Genomic DNA, 22,852 nt, shown 5'->3' with positions numbered 1-22,852 from the left:
GTTTAAGCGAATTATTCCGAAGATGTACAAACTTCAGATGCGACGTCCTTGTCCTACAGTTGCCAAAAAAGTGTGGTATTTACTCTCCAAGAGGTCATGCCAAATCCTGCCTGTGAAGGCTTTTGGGGAATACTACTCCGTGTAAGGCACACAAACCCAAACCCACTTAGTACTCAGCGACATATTTTAACAATGCAGCATTTATTAACACTCTTTTTTTTTTTTCCCCCAACAGAACTAGAGTGACATATCTCTTTTGAATGCAGTTGGCCTGCTCTACTTACTGGATCAAAACAGATTTTCATTTGTTTTAAATATAGCAGTGCTGAAATCTGCCTCATAGCTATAACAGAATGAAAAGGAGGAAAAAAAAAAAAAAAAAAAAAAGGATAAATTTCCTATGCCAGTCCTGCCTGCAGCCATAAAAACTTTTTTTTTTTTTAATTTGTTTCACTTTGGTCGTGCAGAAGTAGTCCTGTTACTGAACAGAAGTTATTTCTCTAGACATAAACGACTACTTATTTTTCCAAACCTGTAATCTGTAGTGAAATCAGCAAACTCTAAGCGATGAGTCGCATGGTAAGTTTTTAGTTTCAATTTTGCGGTTGTTTGGCAGAAGATCTGCATCACTGCTAACCATGCTGGAAGGCATCCTAAAATTTGAAACATTTATTCCTACCACTTTCCCACATGAAAAAGGCAGAATTTTAGAGGCAGCGATGAGCAGATTACAATCTTGCATCTTCGACAAAAAAAAAAAAAAAAAGCGTTAAAAGAGTTTCTCGACGGGGTTTTAGGCCACAGCAGAGGCAAAATCTGAAGGGTGAAGGCTCGGATCATCACTCAGAACCTCAAAAGCTGTGTTTTGATCTAGTCCAGTGTTTGTAAAGTATTTCCACCACACCCCTTTTAATAGTTTTTTTATGATAATCGCGGATGTATGTGAAGAGGGGCAAAGACACCCTACCAGAAACTAGTGGAAGTGGTTTACTTTACCCGAGGAACTGGTTCACATCTTCCTAAAGCGTGACACATTAAAACATCATAAAGCAGCCCCAAAACGAGCAAGTTTCAAAATGCAAATAAGGTAGATTTCAACATGTATTAATCTTGCAAGAGTTGTGCGTAATTACTATTATTATTTAGGCTGTTGCAGTAAACGAAGCTTTGTCCAAGCTCTGTTTTGCTTTTTCTAGCCTTAAGAAATCATAAAAACACAAACCTCAGGTTTTTAGTCAGCTAACTAAGGTGCCTTAATGAACTTAATGAAGTTACATGTCATTCTTTGCAAAGGAAAAAACTAAAACGTGGAAACACTACAACTTGCAGCATTTTCCCCGTGTTTTCATCGTTTAATTGAGGATCTGTAATACATAAAACACTGACACCCCTACATGTGGCTCAACTCAAGTGTTTTTAAACAAGGCCATTCTGAGCAAACAGCTGAAGTTACTTGGGCCGTCTACATTAAATATATTCCAACACAGTCAGCAGTGACTGTCTGGCTTGAGAAAAGTCTGGCATTTAATTCTGGAAAGAATAATCCTACGCAGAAAAGTTGAGTTTAGCAATCTGCAGAAAAACCAGGACCCATCCAGCAAACAGGCTTCAGACCGTAGGTGCGATGGCTCAGACAGGCTTCACGAGGCAGCACCACAGAAAGGCAAGGCAGATGCAGAGAGCCAGACAGCGATGCCAGATGCCACCCAATCATCTGCCACAGTATTAGCACACGGTTGGGAGCGCAAGTCAGACAAAGGCGGTAAGACAAGCCCACAACTCGTCTAAAATCAAGTTTTCAACCGGCTCCGCTCAAAAAACTCAGGGAAAATGACTGTTCCTCCTCCACAACTAGCGGTCCTTTTGTCAGGCGTTGCGTTTTCTTTAGCAGCAACACGTGATGGGTCAAATGATGCTGGATTCAGCGCTGACAAAAACAGACTTTTCCACGAGCCAGGATCTGAGAGGGAGCAAGTTCACGCTCCTCCAGTTGGGCAGTGGAAAGACCGAGTCCATTCCCTGGGACAAAAGGAGCCTGCGAGGCCCGTTTGGAAACGGCCAGGGCAGGGAGAGGTCCCAGGTGTGGTGCATCAGCTGCGCAGGGAGCTATAAATAGAGGTGCTGTGGGGAAGAGGTTAGCCGTTGCAGAAGGCAGCTTCCTCTGCTGTGCAGCAGGCTGGACTTACAGAAGCGTGGCCTAAGAGCCAAGACTTCAGAATTTATTTCATTTCTGCCCTGAGAAAAGAACTATCTTTTCAGTTTCGGAAAGCAAGCGGGAGGGTGAGACAAAATTAGGTTGCTGTTGCTTCTCTTGGTTTTACTATAGCCCGTGCAGTAATAACGAGAACATTGAGCAGTGGCAAGAGTTCTCCAAATTTCGCATGCTCTTAGCTTGGCTAAAATTTCAACTCTTGATACTAATGGTAAGCTACCTAATTAATTCGGGGGGACGGGAGCATGCATCCCCTGCCGAGGCTCTATTTTGGTACCTTGGGTAAGGATGACGGCAAGTCTTAGTTGAAAGGCAGGAGGGGGTTCTCTTTAGGCTGAGCTGAAAAGCTTGGCTCAGGAGGGTTGGCACAGGCCAGCGTGCAGCAGCGCTAGCACTCCTCTCCCAAAGGAAAACCGGGCTCAGGGGATCCTTACCAGCCCTGCGGGCTCCCCGGCCATCAGCCCCACAGCCAGCCCTGGGCTGGAAGTTGCCTGGTTGTGGCCAGGAACCGTGGAGCGCCCCAGTGGGAGCTGGGGGCACGGCTGCCATGGCGGGAGGGCAACCGTCCCACCACCCAGCGGCCCCTGACAAGGGCCACGGCGGGAGGGCACCGGCCCCTGCCAGGCGGGCGGGGACCGTCCCCATGCCCACACCGGCTCCTGCCAGACGGGCGGCGGGAGCGCAGGGCGCCCCTCAGCCGGCCGCGGAGCGGAGCGGAGCCTCCCGGCCAGGCGGGCGGCGGGAGGGGACCGGCCCTCTGACAGGCGGGAGGCGAGCGGGACTCCCCGCCGCCCCTGACAGGAGGGAACCGCGACCGGCCCTGAGCGGGGGGAGCCCGGGGAGCAGGTGGCGGCGCCGGGGGACGCCGCGGGGTGTGTGTGTGTGTTGGGGGGGTGGGGGGGGGGGGTTGCGCTGTCGGTCCCTACCGGGGCCGTTCCCGTCCCGCCGGGGGAGCGGAGTGCGCCGGGCCGGGCGGCCCCGCCGGTACGTACCTGAAGTAGTAGACATCGCTCTTGCCGGCGCTGAGGCCCGACTTGCGGATCACCTCTTCCTTCTTCCAGCCCGGGGGCAGCGCGGGGCAATCCATCCTGCCCTGCTTCTCCATGCACCGGGCGCAGGGCCCGAGGCGGCGGCGCCGCCGGAGGAGGAGGAGGAGAAGAAGGAGGAGGAGGAGGAGGAGGAGGGACGAGCGGGGAAGGGGCTCCCCCGGCTGCCGGCCCCCGTCGCTCGCAACAAGAGCTTTATTGTTCCCGGACACGGCCGGGGCCGGGACCCCCTGGCGATGGCGGTCGCGGCGCGCTGCTGGGCGCCAGGAGCGCGGGCTGCGCGCGCAACCGGCGGAGCTCCTTTCCCCCGGCGCCCGCTTCCGCGGCCGAGCCCCGGAACCCGGTGGCGGCGGGGCCCAGCGAGCGGGGCGCGGCGCGGCCTAGAGGGGCCAGAGCGGCCAACCCCGCTGACCATAGAGAGCGCCGTAGGCGGGACAGAGCGGCCGCGCCGCGGCCGGGGCGGCCATGGCCGGGACCTCCGGGCGCCTGAGGCCGGGCCCGGGGGGCTGCGGGGGCTGGCGGAGCCGCGGGGCGGGGGGGCAACTGCCAGAAACCTGAATTCACCCATTTTTCCTCTGACGCGGCCATGAGTAAAACATTTCCTGGATCCCCCCCCCGCCCCAGCGTTCAGTTTATTCGTCTCCCCTATGCCGCCCGCCCCCCCCCCCCGCCCGCCTCGGGGCCGCCCGCCCCGTCGGGCCGCGACCCCCAGGAGCTTCTCCGGGGCAGCCCCGTAACGGAGCCACCGCTCCCCGGGTCCCTCCGCCTCCTCCGAGTCGCCCGCGGGGTCCCTCAAGGCGGCGGGGCCGGGCTCGGTGGAGGCCCCGGCCCTCCCCCGGCGGCTCTAGGACCTGCGCGGCGCCGCCGCCGCCGCCTCCTCCTCTTCCTCCTCCTCCTCCTCCTCCTCCTCGGCGGGGCGGGCGGGCGGAGCGTGGCCCCGGCGGGGCAGGGAGCGGCTCGGCGGCGGTGAGTCAGCCCTGAGGCGGCATGGAGCCCTTCCCGCCGCCCTCGGAGGAGGAGGAGGAGGAGGAGGAGGACTGGCTTTGCCCACAGCCGGCCGGCGGGGCCGCTCCGCCCGCCCCGGGTGAGCGCGGGCCTCGGGCGGGGAACGATGGCGCCGGTCGCTGAGGGAAAACCCGCGGTTCAGCCCCTTCCCCTCGGCCTCTGCCGCTCGTCCCCCGGCGGGGACACACGCCCGGGGCGGGGAGGGCCCACGGGGGGTGAAAAGGCGGGAGGGGCGCGGGGGCCGCCTCAGGACACCATGGCGAGGGCCTGTGGGGAGGGCAGGGCCCCTCCTCGGCAGCCACAGCCCTGCTTTTCCTCTTTATTTTTTAATTATTTCTGTCATCCTGCTGGTAATCGCTCTAGATTCCTCCAGTTCTCCTCTGGGAACCTCAGGAGACATTAAACCCGTCACCAAACAGCAGACGGAAGTAGAGCTGGGTTTCGCTGGGACACATCAACTAGCTGGGGTTTGTTTCACCTTGGAGAAATAAACCCCTTTTTATTTAATTTCTTTTTCTTTCGTTTTGTTTTCAATTTGGCCGGCTTGTTTTCAGGGCAGGGTTTGCTGTTTGTTGGACGGTGATTTGCCATCTTCACTGGCCACCCCTGGGAAAGGTGGATATCTGCTAGACTTTGTGGAGTTAAAAGATAATTTTACAGAAATACATTAAAAGAAGTTGTTGGTGTTCTGCTGTGTAAGGCTGTTTTATCAGTAAAGTGATGTTCTAAAATACTTTGGTGAAAAATAGAACTGACCCTCTGAAGACAGGAGTGTTTTAGTCGTAAACCGACTTGCTGTGGGTGATTTACGCTCCTAAGTAATTCTAGAATTAACGCAGCGCTAGAATTGGTGTAAAACTTGTAAATTGTATATTCTTGCTGTAATATCTGTTTATTAGGATGGATTAATATAAAAAAAAAAAAAGAAGTGACATCCCACGTGAGGCAGCTGGTGATTTTTAATCTGTCCATTTACTTCCCTCGCAGCAGAGCACGGCAAGTCTGCGTCAGCTGGAAGCGCAGCGGGCAGAGTGGTTGTGCACATCGACCTGGACTGCTTTTATGCACAAGTAGAAATGATCCGTAATCCCAAATTAAGAGACAAGCCTTTAGGTACGAGCTATTTCCCTGTTCATTCGGGGATGATGATGCGTACCCGGGCAGAAGAAACTTAAGGACGGGGGTAAAGTCAGGCCGTGGTTGCGTGGTGAGATACAGACGGTCACATTGGAGGTGTAACCACACCCGGAGGGAGTAAAGTGCAGTCTAGACTCCACGTAGCTGGGACTACGAGACTCATAAATCCTCTTGAGCACAAGTACAGGCACTTGCCGACGTGGTTGAGCAGTTCTGGGGATTGAAGGTGGTTTATAACGTCCGTGGGCACAGAGAGGCCTGAGCTCCACAGATGAGCCTCAACTTTTTGACACAGTCGTGTTTTATTCCGTGCAGAAGTTAAGAATGAACGTGAGACAGGGTAGTGTCTGTGGTCAGCAAAGTACATCTTAAAATGACTCTTGGATAAAGAGCACTTTCATGGGTAAGATTGCCTGGAAAGGCCCAAAATTAAAAGCGATATTACAATTACTATAAACTTTTAAAATGTTCTTACCATCCAGTGATCTAAATCAAGAGATTTATCCTTAATAGTCTCGTAGAATAAGACACCCGTGTCAGCGTGGCAGTACTGTGCTCTCCTGGGAAGCACTGATAAAATTCAATGTTAAAAAAAACCCTTTATTTTTTAGGTGTGCAACAGAAATACATCGTCGTTACCTGTAACTATGAAGCCAGAAAACGTGGAGTTAAGAAAATGATGTCTGTCAAGGACGCTAAAGAGAAGTGTCCTCAGCTGGTACTGGTTAACGGAGAGGATCTGACTCCATACAGGGAAACGTCGTACAAGGTTACAGGTACAAAATTAACAATCTTTCAGAAGACAAACGCTTTCTGTTAAACTCCCTGTGTGCGGGCACACGTGTGCAACAGCGTAAGAGGTTTTCCTGCTCCTAGCATGGTGATAACCCAACAACCGTACAGTATTTCAGAAAATAAACCGTTTGACTTGGTTGCAATCCGGGTCAGGCGTTGTAACTGCATCGTGGGATCCGTGTGCTACGTTAGGATTACGCCCTTGTAGTTTTTTTACAAGTGTTTTTCTTATTTCAACACTGACTGCGGTACTAGAGCTCCAAATGTGAAGCAACAGAGGACACAACACTGAAGCCTCCGAGTGGGCGCATGTCTCTGGTTATCTCTTAATTAAATGATTTGCCAATATTGCTATTGATTACTGGTTTTAGCATTTAGCAGTGTTAGCAGGAGCAATAGTAGTAACTTTAAAAAGCAAAAACCCACCTAGCAGGGAAACAGATCTTAGGAGAAAGTACCGCAGAGGTTAAGAACTGTCATTTCAAAGAGAAATGAGGAAAGAGAGAGTTTTGGGGCAAAGAAAAGCAGATGATGGGTAGTTTGTGGGATGATTAAATACTCCTTCACCTTTGCTAAGAGAAGTATTTTATCTGGAAGAGAAGTTTCCTACTCAAATCCATGGGAAAGCAGACATGAAAACCTGATGGTTTTTGCTGCGTGCGTATTACCCTGGGGTATCTTTTCCTCCTAGAGTTGTTGGGGGAATTTTGTCCACTGGTAGAAAGGCTCGGGTTTGATGAAAACTTTGTGGATATCACCGAGATTGTAGAGAAAAGACTAAACCAGCTGCAGCAGAGCGGATGGTCCAGAGTCGGCGTGGCTGGTCACGTGTACAACCACCAAGGTGCGTTAAACGTTCTTCAGGCTGAAAAATTCGGTCAGCGTTTGTGAAGTTCAAGTATCTCTCTGCTTCTGAGTATTGTTCAGAGCTGAACAGTTGGGAAGTCGTGCTGCTCTGTGCTTGGTTTCTGTATTTGAGCATCCGCTGATCACAAATGTTCGTTAGGGTTCCAATTACGACTGTGCAAAAAAATCAATCTCCGTGGCAGAGGAGCATCTAGAGTGACTCAGGAGAACAGATTGTCACGGTCCTTTCTTTTCCTTTGAAGGAGTTTTACTGTACTACGACACAGTTGTTGTCAATTGGCAAAATTGAGGTTTTTAACGAATAAAACCCAACAGAAGATGTTTTTTGCCTCCTGAGGACAGGAACAGACTTACGGAGACTGAACGTGGATGCGATCGTGACGCCGCGATACCAATTTCCTGCACTAGGAAGGCAAACGGGCAGGGTTTTTTTCCTGGATTTTGAGCTATTGTGGTGGCTTTGGTGAGGAGGGAAACGCCTGGATAGTCCTTTTCCTCATTTGGCATTTGCATGTCAGAAGGGCTTGGCTGCAAGGCAGCCTTTTCAATTAAAGCTTTGTTAGTCTCTACTGTGGTTACATTGGTACAAGAATCTCTGATATTTAACAATTTTCTTTGACAACTCTTAATATATTGTATTTTACATTTAAAATACTTCCTAAACGGGCTTCTTGGACAGTATATCCCTAGGTTGGGACAAGCGGCACTCTCCCTTTGACCAGAGTTTTTGGGAGATGAGCATGAGGTTAAACTCAGAAGCCATGGCAATACCACTTGACACGCGAGACCGTAATCCTACTGCTTTAACACAATGTAAAAAATATCTAAAATCTTAGAGAATTGGCTAACTAGGGACTGTTTACACACCAAACCCTGCTCCCTTTTTCCTTTGCAGCTGTCAACTTGCACGACGCAACGCACGTAAGGTTAGTTATCGGATCCCAGATTGCAGAAGAGCTCAGGGGAGCCATCTACACGAGACTGGGCCTCACCGGCTGTGCAGGAGTGGCCTCCAACAAATTCTTGTCTAAACTGGTATGTGGGACCTTTAAACCAAATCAGCAAACACTTCTTCTGCCTGAAAGCTGTCAAGATCTAATACGCAGCCTCGATCACATCCAGAAAGTGCCTGGTGAGTATGGTGCTGGGAGCGCAGATGGGGAGCATCCTCTTAGGATAATTAAAAAGACTGAAAGAAGAACTGAAAAAATTTTAACATCTCCTTTTCGCAAGCAGGCAGCAGGGTGCGTTTAGGCTGCTTTTCTCTTTTTTCATATTTTAAGTTTTGCTTAGCAGGAATGAAAGCACATTGGTTTTCTTACTTTTTTGGTCTTGACCTCAAAGTCTTGCAGCACTTTCCAAGATACCTTCAAAAATACCGAAGTGGCAGCTTATTTTTATTGAAGCCCATACGTCGTGGTTTTAAACACAAACTTTTAAAAACTTGCTGATTGGAAACCTTCTGCCAGTTATTAAAATGGAACCTGACAGAATACTCTGAGGAAGTATTTTGCCTAATTATTCCACACCGACACTGTGCCCTTGGCCAGGACGCATCGGTGGAGGCTACAGACACCGGCCGACCATTGCTGGCTCCCAATTTTCTAATGGGATTGTAAAATTTGAATGGAAACTCAGCAAAAATGGTGCTGAAAAGCCTGCACTGTAGTAGTGTAAATAACTGTCAGTACCACGCAGGTGGGGACTTCTTCTATCTACAGGTATAAATAATTTTCACTTTTCCGGGTATTTTTAACACACCTCTTTTTTTTTTTTAAGGCATTGGCTACAAAACTACCCAACGTCTTGAAATGCTGGGTGTTAGGAACGTGTGTGATCTCCAAGCGTTTCCATCTGCAGTGCTGGAGAAGGAACTGGGTGTTTCTGCTGCTCAACGTATCCAAAAACTCAGCTACGGAGAAGACGATTCCCCTGTGACTCCATCGGGCCCTCCTCAGGTACAAGTATTGTTCTGAATTACTTTAGAAAGAGGAAAAAAAAAATGCTTTTAGTTTGATACAGCTTTGCTGGACTGACCATAACGCTGCCTTTTTGTATGTATTTCCTAGTACAGCTCAAATTAATGTGCAATTCTCCTGAAGTTCAGTTGAGCTCTGAGCACCGAGGATATCTTGGTGTTAATTCTACATTTAATTGTGATGCTTTTCTTTCCTCTTTGGAATTTTGAAGTAAATATAAAACTGAAAGGACTAATGTGGCTTTTTTTTTTTTTTCAGTCCTTTAGCGATGAAGATTCCTTTAAAAAATGTTCGTCAGAAGTGGAAGTTAAAGAGAAAATTGAAGAACTGCTTCCTAACCTATTAGCCAGGTGACTGTCTTCAGTAGCTCTGTTTGATGACTGAAATGCTGACCTGGAGGCACTTGGAGCACATCGTAGGTTTGTCTCACACTCCACGTTTCCTCTCCCCACAAAATACATTTACAGGGAGGGCACCTGCCTCTCCAACATCCCCCTTTTGGGTGTTTTTTCTCAACTCTTGCCAGCCCTCCCTGTCCTGCGCAGCTTTTCCCGTCAGGACCTTTGCATCATTTCCTGAGGCTTCTCTGGTGCTTTGGTTTTAGAGCATCTTCACCAATCCCTGGGAAGGACCCTCTGTTTTTTTCTATTTCCATAAGCAACTTTCTGTACTTTCAGGCCCTTGGTGATCCCCATTTATGCTGCTCCACCACTTATTTTTCTGTCAGGCAAAGAACATTTTTGTTTTGTCCTTCCCTTGCCCCAGGAATCCAGGCAGTAGCCAAGCCCAAGACACTTGACAAAAGCACCAGCATAGCAGGAGGATGCAGTCACTCATGTCTTGACTCCCAGGACTCTCATTACTCCTTTTAATTATTTTATTCTAGCAGCACTGAACTGCATTTCCTCTACCAAGCTTCAGCTTCTGATTTTTGAACCCCTCTTTCTGTCAGTCCTGAACAGCCTTTGTGTCCCCCGTTAGTTCTTGATTTTTATTTTTCTCTCAGTGCTTTGATACTCTCTACATGCTTCTTCACACCTTCAAATCGTCTACAGTCTTACAGGTTTTTATTTTTATTTTTCTCTCAGTATTTTATACTTTCTACATGCCTCTCCAAACCTTAAAATCATCTACAAGTCTTAAAGGGTTTTATTTTGATTTTTCTTTCAATATTTTGATACTCTACATGCCTCTCCAAGCTTTAAAATTGTCTACAAGTCTTAAAGGTTTTTATTTTGATTTTTCTCTCAGTATTTTGATACTCTCTACATGCCTCTCCAAGCCTTAAAATTCTCTCCAAGTCTTAAAGGTTTTTATTTTGATTTTTCTCTCGGTATTTTGATACTCTATATATGCGTCCCCAAGTCTTAAAGCTTTCCTGTGCCCACATCCCTGCAGGTCTCACAAGAGATACATCCATTTTCATTCCACAAACACCGTGGGCAAGCAGGGTTTTACCCTAAGCACCACAGACATTGCTCAGTAATTATAACATTTCCAGCCAGGCTGTTTGTAGTGTCTCATTTACAACATGTAGGGGAGAGAAATCTTTTTTATACTGAAAATACCACCACCCCCGTGCCTTCTGGAGGGGGAAAGAAATAATTATATGCTTTGAAACAATTATAAGCAGCTCACCTTTTGCTGCTGAACTGGGGATGTCTCCTCCTCAAGCAGAAAGAGCTAAAAGCTGAGTATTATACAGGGTGTAACTACAAAGAATATACTATTTTTAATGTATTAAATTGAAAATATTGCAGACTGACCCACTTAATTTGCACTTCAGTTGAAGACTATTCACATTGTGTTAAACTTCTGATGGGTAATTAAGGAAATCAGCCAGAACCCACAAGGTATAATCAGTGAAATAAAGCCAGAAATTGGGAGATTTGTAATTCTTAGACGCTGGGACAGTTGCTGTAGACCCTCGGAAAAATATTCTTTGTAATTCCGATTCCTTTTGTAGGATCCACAGGGATGGCAGACAGCCCCACACGGTCCGACTGACCATCCGGCAGTTCTCAACTGACAAGTGGTTTAGTCGGGAGAGCCGTCAGTGTGCTCTTCCCCCTCATCTCAGCCAGAAGTTTGGAAAAGGTAAACTTAATATTTTTGAAAGTACCCACTTTGTGCTGCTACCGCTTCACTTCTCTATCAAATTCTGCTACTTAACATCATGATATTATCCCTTACCCTTAATATTTGACAATTTTTCCACTACTTATTAATATATTCTGATGAGAGATGCTAAAACCCGACAGAGCTTCCCTGTAGGAATAACTTCCACAATTCCACCATGTTTTAACCCAGTCTGGCTGGATTCCAGGCAGTAAATTTGGTGGGGTGAGAATGGGAGACAGGGGGCTGCTTCTCAGATTAATAATCTGCTTTTCTCTGTTCGGGATTTGAATGAATGTTCTCCGTTTTATTATGTAATAAAATGTCTTTTTGATTTATCTCTGAAAATGAATAACATAAAAGGCTCTTGTCCTTCTCAGACTTGAGCTTTCCAACCAGCCATCGCAATTCAGTTGACACTTCATTCAGATTGGGGTGAGGAAATAAATCTGAATCATTGCTGTGTCAGCACACAGAATCCCTCTTCCCTGAATTACTCCTCACAGAGAAGCTCTTGAAAGTCTCTGGAATTTCGCTTCAAAATTGCAACTCCTACATTGGAGGAGACAAACAATCGCTGCCAGCTCCTCTAGTGCCACGAACCCCAAGAACCCCCCGTTGTTATCACCCCTGCTGGGGTGATGTTAAACACCTACATGGCTCTGCAAAGGCCCTTTTTGGTAGAATTAGATCATTTTTCAAATCTACTCAGCTTGGCTTGTGTTCTGTAATTCTTTTCTGACCAAAGTAATCTTCACAGGGGTAAAATTAAGCATTTTTACTGGAGGAGGGGGGGAAAAAAAAAAAGTGTTCTCCAGTTCAGGATGTACCTGGCAGGGCAGAATGAACATCTTAATGACTCTATTGACAGATTATTTTGGAAGCCTTTTAGCAGTGTTAAGAGTTAATACTTCAGGAATTCATGTTTCAAGATGAATAAAGGTTTCCTTAGTGTACAGAGTTATAAATATATTGCTAAAAATAGCACTGCATTTTCAGCTTGGATTGGGATTGGTCTCTTCTTTTGCAAAACGTTAAAAGTTTAAAACGTGAAGTTAGAAATTTCCCTCTGTACTTTGCTATTTAAATCAATCTTGATTACACACGTTGCTTTTTTCCAACCATTTTTGTTTTAGAAAGCAGCAACATTATATCCCCGTTGGTTGATCTATTAATGAAACTCTTTCGGAAGATGATAGATGTAGATGTGCCGTTTCATCTGACCCTTTTGAGCGTCTGCTTCTCCAACCTCAAAGATCTTCCTAGCAGCAAGAAAGGATCGATTGGTTTCTATTTAAAGCACATGTCACCACCGTCAGGCTCTGGTAAACGTGTCCGGGTAAGCTGAAAGATACTGAAAACTATTCTGCAGAGAAGGAAGTTCTATGTCTGTCTTTAATTTAAGGTTTAAAATCTATAAAATAAGGTTTATTTGGAGTCTTCTAAGCAGGTGTTACTTGTTTGTTTTCTTAGCCAGACTGCATAAAAGAGGTTTAATACTCTTTTGAATGAGCCAGCCAGCTAGGTGATCCAGCCCCTTACTGAAAGAAAAGAGAATTCGCTGAGGAAGAAATCCAAACTTATGTCTTCTAAGAAAATTGCTGGATTTTGGCTGTTCATTCCAGTAAAATCTGCCCATTATTCAACATTTGTGAACAACAGGGCACTTAGATACTGTCATACTGCAGCATCTTTTACCTTAGACTAAAATCTCCTTAAAGCTGCTTATCATTTACCTTGTTGCTTTTATTAAGATCTTTTCACAGTGACTGTTTACCTTCCTACTCCTGCTCAAGTCTCCCTGCTCAGACTAGAAATTAATCAGTTTTAATTCGGCATTGACCACTAGCCTCTCATTGAATGAGCTCCGAAATTCCTAATTCCTAAATTCTACATTCCAAACTCCTTCCTAATTCCCTGCAGAGTTTTAAAATGTATTAATAAAATGTAACTTAAAGGTATTTTGCTAATTGAAAATACAAAATGATTCCTATGTGTGTGTACTTTATGTTTGAAAATAAGATTGAAAAAACCACTACAGATCATAAGGGGAAAAAAAAAAAAAAATCCCTGTCTGTTAAGGAATAATTTGAAGAACTTGCTGTTAGTAAAATAATGCTGGGTCACTAGTGGATCACACAGAACATACTTATGCTTTTTATGCTTTTTACATACATTTTTTGCCCCAGGAAGTGGAAAATGTCTCACAAGGTGAGGGAAGTGCTTCTTGGGACCAGAACTGCAACAGCACCAGCACTACAAAAACTAGGAAACTTTCCAAGGAAAAGCAAAGCAATATAAAAAAAACAGGAATTCCTGACTTCCCCTTTCATTTGTCTCCCGGTGACATCGATCAGGAAGTCTTCAGGGAACTTCCAGAAGATATTCAAAAAGAAATGATTTCTGAAAACCCAGCAGGGATCCCTCCTGAGGACGTCCCGGGTGGGCTGTCAGCGTGTTTTGGGGAAGCGGTACCCGGGGGTTCTCCCGAGGGTCACGGAAACCCGGGGACAAGCAGCAGCGTGGAACAACCTGCTGATGCTCTGAACTTCACGGGGAGAGACCTGGAAGCTGGAGCTGGCCAGAATGTTCTGCGGGTGCCTGTCCCGGGTAAAGATAAGGAGGTCTGTGAAACAGCTTCCGAGGAGAAAACTTCCAGCAGGCAAACAGGAATTGTATTTCCTCCTCATGTTGACACAAAGATTTTTTATGAACTACCTGTAGATGTGCAAAAAGAGCTACTAGCTGAATGGAAGAGCCAGGAACCTGCGTCCAAAACTTCCACAGATAAACCCCCTGAAAAGCCTAAAACAAAGAAAGGAAGAAGGAATCCAGAACCGTGTGTAGCACAGTCTAACAGTTTGCTAAGGTATTTTAAACCCCAGTGAAACATTTTTTGGGAGCAACACTAAGAATCCGTGCTCGAAGGCACTTTAGTTCTGAAAAGTTTACTAAAAATTGTAAAGATGCGAATATTAAACATGTATTTTTATAATTTTTGACATAAAACCTGCTGGTGACTCTGTTTAACTAGTAATTAGTCCATCTTCTTTTTCTTTCTTATAAATTGACATTTATCTGATGAATCTTTAGTTGTCCTAAAAATATCATAATGTGCAAACTTATTTTAGTATTCACTACTAATACCTTAACATGTTGACTGGGGGGGAAGAAATTTTTACTTTAATTTTCCTTGAGTTATGCTCTAGATGCAGTTAATTGTTTCTAACAACTTGAGAGGGGCTCGAAGGTGAAAGCAATTTCCAGGCTATTCTTTAATTTGCAGCACTATTTGTGTGGTTTGTAATGGAAATTCCTAGTCACACAGCTATCACTATTTCCTGCAGTTAGCTCCTTAACTAGAGGTAGTAGAAATACTAAGGGGTAACGGGAAACATTACTTCCAAATGAATCATATCACCAGCTTGTTCCTGGAAATTAGTCAGCGTATTAAAAAAAAAAAAAAAAATGTTTAGGTTTGGTGCTCAGGATTCAGAAAACAACAAACAACTCTGTGTACAAAGAGCAGCTTTTAATGAGATGCTATATACAGATTCATCAGGCTTTTCTACAAATATTTAATTCCAAAGCAGTGAAATGGGTGCTAATTACACTTGCACACTTAATAAACATGTTTAAAGTCTCTAGTACACAAGAGTCAAGAGTACATAATTGAGGTAAGGATTTATCCAAGTGTGTTTAAAGCCGTGGCAAAATTTGACTGCTGCTGTGTTTTAACACTGCTCTCATCTCCATCACCACATTCTTATGTCTGTGTGTATATATATATATATATTCTCTGCAGATAAAGTGCAAAAATAGTACAAAACCATGACCTGATTACAGTGAAAGCGACATCCTGTACTTTGAAGGCCCTGCAGTGTAAATTCTTGCATCATTCCCAAGAACAGAAAAAAAGCAGCATTCACCGTTTCAACGGTTAAGTTTTATAGATTTCCACGTAAACCACAATTAAAATAAACGTCATCGTCTACTGCTTTTAAAAATGAATCCATGTAAGAGATACATGTGACTTGAGAGGTTGTTATTTTCCACTTACGTTTAATTATGGGTTTTCAAGTCTTTCAGTCCAGCTCTCGTTTCGGTGATTAAGTTTATGAGAGTAGTAGGTAACGCTGTCTCCACTACAGAGCCCGGAAGCATTCCTCCTAGTTGTGGCTGAATAAATACGACTAGCTTGGAATGCTCTGCGTTCCTGGGAATGAAAGGAGCGAAATCCTTCAGTTAACACTTTGTACAAACATTTACAATTTATAGCCCGTTGCTGGTGAAATTCCTAATGAGGAAAAGTGGAGGATGTATAAAGTTTCGTTTGTTTCAAAACAATCTTGAGTCACAAAACCGATCTGCACAAAAGTTTCCGTGGAATAAAACGAAGTGACATTTTTTTAAAAGCTGCATGGTTTGGTAGATTTTAAGCTTTGGCTAGAGAAGACAACTGAAGATGCTAATACTTGAAATACTTACTCAGGCAGAGGGGAACAGACGTATCCACAGGGATTGTTGTAGCCTCGGACACAAGAGGGAGTTGGAGGGCAACTGGAGTATTCTACACTGACAGCTGTAAGTCACAAAAAAAGCACCATCAAATTATTAATCACCTTTCTATACATCAGACAACACAAAACCGACCCTTTCTAACCCAACTCCAACTGCTCCAGGATAGTCCAAAACCCCACAACGCGGTCACTGATGGCGTTTAGCGATTCCATTCCGAACGCAAACCGGCTAAAGGCCATAAAATATTTGTGCAATTCATTCAATACGGGTGAAAATGTCTCTGTTTAGGCGGGCACACCCAAATGTACTAACCTTGAGACATGCTTACACGTACCCCAGGTGCTGAGGTGTGGCTCAGCTCTGGACAAAGAAGTCAGTTTGTCAGCAGATGCTGTTAATTAGTAAAGGCAATTGCAGGGAAGATGAGGAAACTGCTGCAGGCATGCACAGTAGTAGTTAGGAGGGGTTCTTTTGTTTAGTCACCCATTACTTTATTACGTAATAAAGAATACAGCTTGAAAAATACCGATAGGTCAAGCTCCAAGATGAAAAAAATGTTTTCTGCCATGTACTTAAGGAAGAAGGTGAGCACAGAAATGAGGTAGCAGTGGGGTATTTTCCTGGTTGGCCATATAGTTGTAATATTAATCATTTTACATTTTGTGTGTTTACAGAGCCAAACTCCAAGAGAATCAAATACGGGAGAAATTAGGGGGTTGTTCTGAGAAAAGTGTATTAGGCAAGTAGCATCTGGTCAGGAAGCCATTTAAATGCAGAAAAGTGGTTTTAAATAAACACTGAATCTCTATCATGAAATAATAAATCCCAGTTTCCTCATCCTACAACTTTTTAATTTTTCCAAGAGGCATAATAGGAGAATAAACAAATACAGTATTTTCTTTCAAGATCAATTCTGATACTTTCAGTATTAAAACTCCCTTTGTTTGGGGGATAAACAGGAGGGGACTGTTACCATTAAGAGCACACAGGGATCCATGCTGTGATTTAGGCTGCAGAACTTACTCTGCAGCCACCCACCTCAGGATTTCCAGCGTGCAGCCGAAACACAAAACCATGCTGTAGTTACACACAACTTACAGTTAGTTGTAAGGATCCCACCGGGGTACGGTTTAACGTACAACAGGTCAACAAAATCTCTTGATGAAATCAGTCCCATACCATAACTGTGGGTTACACTGTGGTATATACCAGTGTCCTGTGAGTAAAGGTGATTTTTTTTGGATTAGTACGTAAGAAGTTGTATTTAATTGGCAAAGCAGCGTTACGTGTCGAGTAATGAGTATGTGGTAAAAATGGATGTCTGCTTGTTAGTGTAAGGCAACAGTTCTCATCATTAGTGCTGAAGTAACTTGAGAGCACCAAAAGGGATCTCTGTAACACAGGGAAGGGATTCACTGCCATTCCTTGGGGCCTACAGGAGTGATTTCCACGTTGAAAAAGTCAAAACGTGCCCATTTCGTGTCCATGTTTGGGGGAGCTGAATGCCTCTTTGCGTTCAGATACACACTCTAGATCACACACTGTGCTCCAGGACAAAGATGTCTAATCTGTTACGCTAAATCAGTTCCAAAAAAAAAAAAAAGCAGAGATGTGCAACTACATCCTAATATCTGCCCGACTCAACCAGATCCAGGCAGAGCAAAGTGAGAGAGACCTTCAGAGAAGACAAAAATGGGAGGATTTTTTTTTTTTTCCCCCCTGTTTAGGGAATTTCATCCACTTAAGCCACTGATACGCACGGAGTATGTCCTGTGTCCTCTCTCCACCACACACAGGGTGGTTAGCCCAAAGCCAACTAATATAGGACTGATATTCTTCACAGGAATTCCCAGTTCTGGGTTTGTAGAGTGCCTGGGACAAAGCCCAAAGCAACTGGAATTCAGAACACACAAGTATTTCACAGCGCTAGAACAGCACCAATTCCATCTGCCTGTTGTCTTTAACTCTGGTGATTTTTTTTTTTTTAATTTGTTTAAACTATGCTCACTGAGAGGGGAACTTTCCCTCCATTTTGTTGGCGTTGTGTCTCACCCTGCTCTCCGTGGACACTTCTGTTGTTTCCCACAGACCTGATTTGAGGACGTTTATTTCATAATAAATACTTAAATTTACCCTGATTTTTAAATTACCCCAAATATTTAACTCCTAAGGGGAAGGACACATTTCACATCCATTTCACATAAGCAGCAGGTTCAGTTTTTACCAACCCAGAAAAAAGCATTTTGCATCGAGAGCTTTCTTCATCCAAGTAGAGGTCTTTTTAGTCACCATAATTCATGCAGAAAGAGTTAAAATAAAATCTTTGTCTTAAGTTATCGTATTACCTGGTCAATCCTTTCTAACAGCTTGTAAGACTGTAATGCTTTGTCCCATTTGTTTCGATATTCAGGAAGATACATAAAAGGAATAATTTTACTAGGGACTTCCTTAATTATCCCTTCTCCACGGTATCTAGATTGTGTAAAAAAAAAAAAAACAGATAGTGAATTCACATTTATGAACTGGAAAAGTAAGTTACATGATAACAAGCATCTAGCAGTTGGGGATGTCAGGCTATAATGAGGTAAAGCACACGAATGTGGTTGCACTTGATGGATTGATTAAAATTCAAGTAGTAATAAAAATTATTATTCTGTAAGTGATTTTTGAGACCGTTACCTTCTTGGCACCACACATTTTAAATGAATTCTTTGCGAGCTGTTAGGTAGGAGGCTGTTGATTTAAATATATGCAATTATTTTTTTTTACATAGATACTTTCAATCTGTTTTGACACCGATTGCAAATCTTCTAGCTTCAACGCTTCAACTTTTGTTCTTGATGTTCTGAAGAGTTCAAGGGAAAGTTCACAGCGGGGAAGAGTGGCCTCTCACAAGGAAATAGGAAATTCCTGTGATGCTGGGAACTGCTCCCGACGGCCGAGAGTTCTCACACCTAGTTCCTGGAGAAAATGGGAATCCCTACAGTAAGCCCTCAGCAATGAAAGGCCAAGGTGAAGGATGCTGCGTGAGGACGGAGGAGCTCAAAGCAGACGACGCTCCAAACAAGCATAAGAAACTTGAAATCGGATTTACAGGCCCCGACGACGCACGAGTGTAGAGTCAGAAAGAGCAAAGACGGCCGAGTTCAAACCCAGACGCGGAGGCTCTGAAATCCTGGCTCTCTTTCTTCACTCTGCCTTGGTGGAGCGTGCGCAGCGTAGGCGTACAGCTCTGCACCAGAAACTGGCTTCTCCACTAACTACGGCAGCTCTGACAGCGAGGGAAAACATTCTAATGCCTCCTCAGAACAGCAAACGTAAGCTGGGGCAGGACCAGTTACAACCAGCATATTAATATTTGGATACGCCCTGGATTTCTGTAACTCCCATAAACTTATGTTTGCCAACCTCCTAAGCAGAGCTCTCGCCTGCATCCTGTAGTATCTTCTCTCCTAAACTCAAGTGCGAGTCGCTAATCAGGACTCCTAGACAAGGCTCTGAAAGACACGGTTGCTAGACTAAAAGAAAGGGCACACTTGTGAAAAAAATCTCGATTTCCAGTTTTTACAGTGGATTATTGGAACTGGAAAAAGAGGAGGTAAGCCTGGTACAGGCCACTCGGATCACCAGATCTAGTCTAGGTTGGAAAAAGCGACACACAGAGCTCATTGTCTTTCTTGAGCTGAGGTGACATCATTCCGAACAAATTTATTCAGCCTTGAACAACCACCTTAATGCCTCCCTGAACTCCGCTGAAAATATTTCACCTGACTGAAACAAGGATCCCTACTGCCTTTCACAACCAGATCCCACGCCAATTTCTTTCAGCAAAGCAAACTGTTAATTCTCCTGCCAATTAAAAAAGAAACTGGCATTTGTGATACGTGGTTAATAAATATTCCACATCAAACTGAAAATGGGAACTATTGCACTTTTGCTCCTAGAAACTGCTAGTATTCCTTCACAGGCTAGGGACCAGTACTGTTTGTTAACGTGACAAAGATTTGTATGAAAATAAATAAAAAGATTCTGGCTCCCTGCAGCAAATGGCAGAAAACACAATGATGCTTCTCCTAACTGCAAGGGATTTGCTACAGATCTGGAGTACAACTGAAAATGGCTTCGTGCCCGAGTGACTAAAACGAACCTTTTTTTTCCTCCACAAAAATAAAATCAGGCACATTCCTACGAATTCTAAGCAGCCAGCCTCCCACTCCCTCACATCCACCTGTACTGAAGTAAGATCTGAAATATAATCCTGATGCCACATACAAAGCATGCAAATTTTTAGGAAGATAACAGTCCTTTTAATATACTCTAACAAAATATTACACTCTTTTCCATTATAATACTGTAATTCTTCAGTAATAGTAGTGATAAAGCATTGTCTTCTGTAATTAATACTTTCTTTGCTCAAACCTTCAGAAAGAATTAGAAATCCAAGCGAGACTTTTGGATTTCAAACACCACTAATCAGAAACATCTCATCATATTGAGAACAAAAAAGAATCAGATGCAAATTTTCTCTGCTGCCTATTTGCCTAGATTGGCATTTAATGTAATTTAATATTCATTAGGGTTGGGGTTTTTTTTTTAAAAAAAGAGATAAGCTACAGCCCTGTTGCTAGTGTCCTCTTTTCCTTTGCTTTTGCACACTTCAGTGAGATTTCCCCTCGCTAGTTTAGTGAGCTGAATCACCTTGGTAAACAATCAGCTGAGTGCCACAGCCACCATAAACCAGAAGCAGGATTGCAGAGCCAGGAGAGGGGTCAGGGAAGAGGAGGGGGAGGACTGTAAAGAGTAGAGCCAACTCCTTCAGCGAGAACAAGCCCTGAGATCAGCTTAGCCAGCCTCGCCTAACTCCACCCTTTGGGCCCAACCTAGCTGCTTCACAGCACAGAATTCAGAAAAGCGAGGACAGATGGAGTTGCTGCTCTGGAGATGATACAACCGTCTCATTCTCGGTACAGCTGATTCGGTTTCAGGTGCCAAAAAGTAAAAGGTACAAAGGAGAGATAAGGTAGAGCACGTCTGCACGTTTGAGTATCTGTCACTTCACAACTACAAGGAGGTGAAAAGTGAAGCCCAGCTGCTAATGGCTTAAATAGAATATTCCACCAGGAGGAGTCACTGACTTCAGGCCAAAACTGTGACTTCAATTATTGCATATTATTGTTATATGGTATTTAATTTTCACAGCACATTTGAAAATTTCTTAGAAAATCCATCTCTTGTATTCCAGCCCCAGTGCTGACCCAGCGTAACTACAGTGCCAAGTCCTCTCCACAGCTAACAAAGCTAAACACTTTCATCAAGGACAGAACACGGTTAACTTTTCCATTTCAATCGTGGGTGTCACTGCTCAAAAACGATGTTGTTATTCATGCCAATGACAAAATGTAAATACTTACATATTTCCTGCGTACTCTTTTGAAGGCTTTGAAGAAACGGTAACATTTTTCTCAAAGCAGAAAAAGGAAAAATAAAAACTTAGCAGTTGATAAAGACTTACCAACTCAGTCTCAAAACAGTTTTAAACACTTTTTGCAACAAAACATATTTAATAAAAATAACTTCATAAACCGTATTAACTAAGATTTTCTTACTGAAACTTTTATCACTCTCCATCCTGAAGTATCTTGACTGTACGATAAAATTTTCTCTGAAACTTCATCCGCAATTTTCTTATAGTCCATTTATCTGTAAAGATTTAAAAACAATTAGCTGGTAGACGATAAAAGCTTTTCTTAAAGAGCAAAAAACGTAGGGCTCATTCCTGTATTCTTGCCACAGGCTTTAGTACATATTATTTCCATCAAACAAACTTTTTAAGCATCATAATCGATTTCAGAAAAAGATAAGTCATTATTTAAACAGAAATCTGTAACTGACTTCCAGTCTGGGCTACTGAGAAGCAGCTGTTGGTGTGGATCTTGAGAATGAATCACAGCAGCGAGGCACACTGTATTAAAACCATCATTATTCCACATTAAATCTTCCCCTCCTGATACAGTTTACCACCTCAGAGTCTGATTTTGCCTTGCTTAAGTCATTAAACTAGTAGCCAACTTGTATAGTTCAAACACTTGGGGCTCTGATAACTGAAGAATAGTTGTTCTTCACTCAGAGCTTCATGCACATAGGGGAGGCTTTGGCAAGCGAGAGCCTTGGCTCCAGCAGTACAGAGGCAGGCTTGCAGAAGCCAGGCTTAGCAAGGCAGCCTAAACCCAGCCCCCCCCCCAACGCTAACATCTCCTGGGGTGCTGCACCTCGCCCTTTTTTCATCCCCCCCAAGACATGCAGCTCTTTTTCATAAAACAAACTGCGGTGCTCAAGCCAGCGCTGAACATTTCTGGGCTAGTCTCCCACACGCAGTTAACCTCACTGCTAAAGCTTTACGGGGCCTGCCCCGCGTCACGGGCGGGCACAGCCTTTTCCAGCGCTGCCTCAGTGACGCCCTGCGGAATTCAACCAGGTGCTCGGTTCGCTGCCCGCCGAGGGCTACGGAAAAACACACACCCAAACTGGCGGCACCCCCAGCGAGGCGATGGACGGCCCGAACCCATCGCCACACGCAGCCCCCGCTCAGGGAGCGCGGAGGCGCCGCGGAGGCCCGGCTGGCGCCAGGCTCAGAGCGGCGCGGAGCCAGCCCCGAGGCGAGGCGGGCAGCTCGCCCGCCGCCGCCGCCGCACTCTCCGGAGGAGGCAGAACCGCGGGTGAGGCGGGGGCTGAGGGCAGGAGGGAGAAGGCGGCGGCGGGGACTCACCTCAGCGGCGCGGAGCGGGGCGGCGGGAGGAACCCACGGCGGCGCCTTCCCGCCTTCCCGCCGCGGGGCACGCTGGGAGCTGCAGTCCCGGCTGGCGGGGCCGCCCCTGCGCATGCGCACGCGCCTGCGCGCCGCCATTTTGCGGAGGGGCGCGGGCCCTTCAAACCCGCTGCGCGGCCAAACCCTGGGGGCGTCCGGGTTTGCTGGGGAGGGTTCGGGCGCTTTGGGCTTTTTTTAAAATTTTATTTTATTTTATTTTCCCTTCGCGCTGATTGCTTCTTGTGAGGGGAAGGGGCTGGGGGCGCCCGCCACGGCCGGGTCTTCACCCCGAGGGTGGGGTGTGAGGGTGCGGGCCCCGAAGCCCTCAAGTCGGTGCTTTTAGCCCGGCTCCTCGGCTTCCTGCGGA

At 45.3% G+C, this 22,852-nt stretch overlaps 3 protein-coding genes across 7 annotated transcripts in view; 1 reads left to right on the top strand and 2 right to left on the bottom strand.

Moving 5' to 3' along the window:
* MBD2 (methyl-CpG binding domain protein 2) overlaps nt 1-3,611 on the bottom strand; it is a 39,010-nt gene extending 35,399 nt beyond the window's left edge. Inside the window, exon 1 of the mRNA XM_074931866.1 lies at nt 3,205-3,611. Coding sequence (XP_074787967.1) covers nt 3,205-3,317 — 113 coding nt within the window. The 5' untranslated portion in view covers nt 3,318-3,611. The remainder of the gene's footprint in view (nt 1-3,204) is intronic.
* Nucleotides 3,612-4,192: 581 nt separating this feature from the next.
* On the top strand, nt 4,193-20,972 carry POLI (DNA polymerase iota). 5 transcript variants are annotated; one of them, XM_074931409.1, is made up of 12 exons: nt 4,580-4,730; nt 4,818-4,878; nt 5,251-5,376; nt 6,012-6,176; nt 6,887-7,039; nt 7,958-8,194; nt 8,842-9,020; nt 9,300-9,391; nt 11,008-11,138; nt 12,296-12,498; nt 13,349-14,028; nt 18,454-20,972. In XM_074931409.1, the coding sequence occupies exons 3-12, from the start codon at nt 5,340-5,342 to the stop codon at nt 18,527-18,529; spliced, it is 1,953 nt and encodes a 650-aa protein (XP_074787510.1). In that variant the 5' UTR covers nt 4,580-4,730; nt 4,818-4,878; nt 5,251-5,339; the 3' UTR covers nt 18,530-20,972. The 5 variants fall into 5 exon arrangements, with proteins under 5 accessions (XP_074787507.1, XP_074787506.1, XP_074787510.1 ...); XM_074931406.1 differs by lacking the exons at nt 4,580-4,730; nt 4,818-4,878 and adding an exon at nt 4,193-4,342 and having other exon boundaries at nt 5,254-5,376; XM_074931405.1 differs by lacking the exons at nt 4,580-4,730; nt 4,818-4,878 and adding an exon at nt 4,193-4,342.
* Nucleotides 14,043-22,518, bottom strand: STARD6 (StAR related lipid transfer domain containing 6). The gene is made up of 7 exons (XM_074931411.1): nt 22,447-22,518; nt 21,287-21,380; nt 21,092-21,141; nt 18,026-18,152; nt 16,779-16,896; nt 15,648-15,741; nt 14,043-15,375 (listed from the first exon to the last, which is right to left on the bottom strand). The coding sequence occupies exons 2-7, from the start codon at nt 21,374-21,376 to the stop codon at nt 15,222-15,224; spliced, it is 633 nt and encodes a 210-aa protein (XP_074787512.1). The 5' UTR covers nt 21,377-21,380; nt 22,447-22,518; the 3' UTR covers nt 14,043-15,221.
* Between the last annotated feature and the right edge of the window lie 334 nt (nt 22,519-22,852).

The sequence above is a fragment of the Athene noctua genome, chromosome Z (assembly GCF_965140245.1).
Source record: "Athene noctua chromosome Z, bAthNoc1.hap1.1, whole genome shotgun sequence".
Classification (NCBI taxonomy): domain Eukaryota; kingdom Metazoa; phylum Chordata; class Aves; order Strigiformes; family Strigidae; genus Athene; species Athene noctua.
The sequence above is the reverse complement of the archived record's forward strand: the minus strand, read 5'-3'. Positions and strand labels throughout refer to the sequence as shown.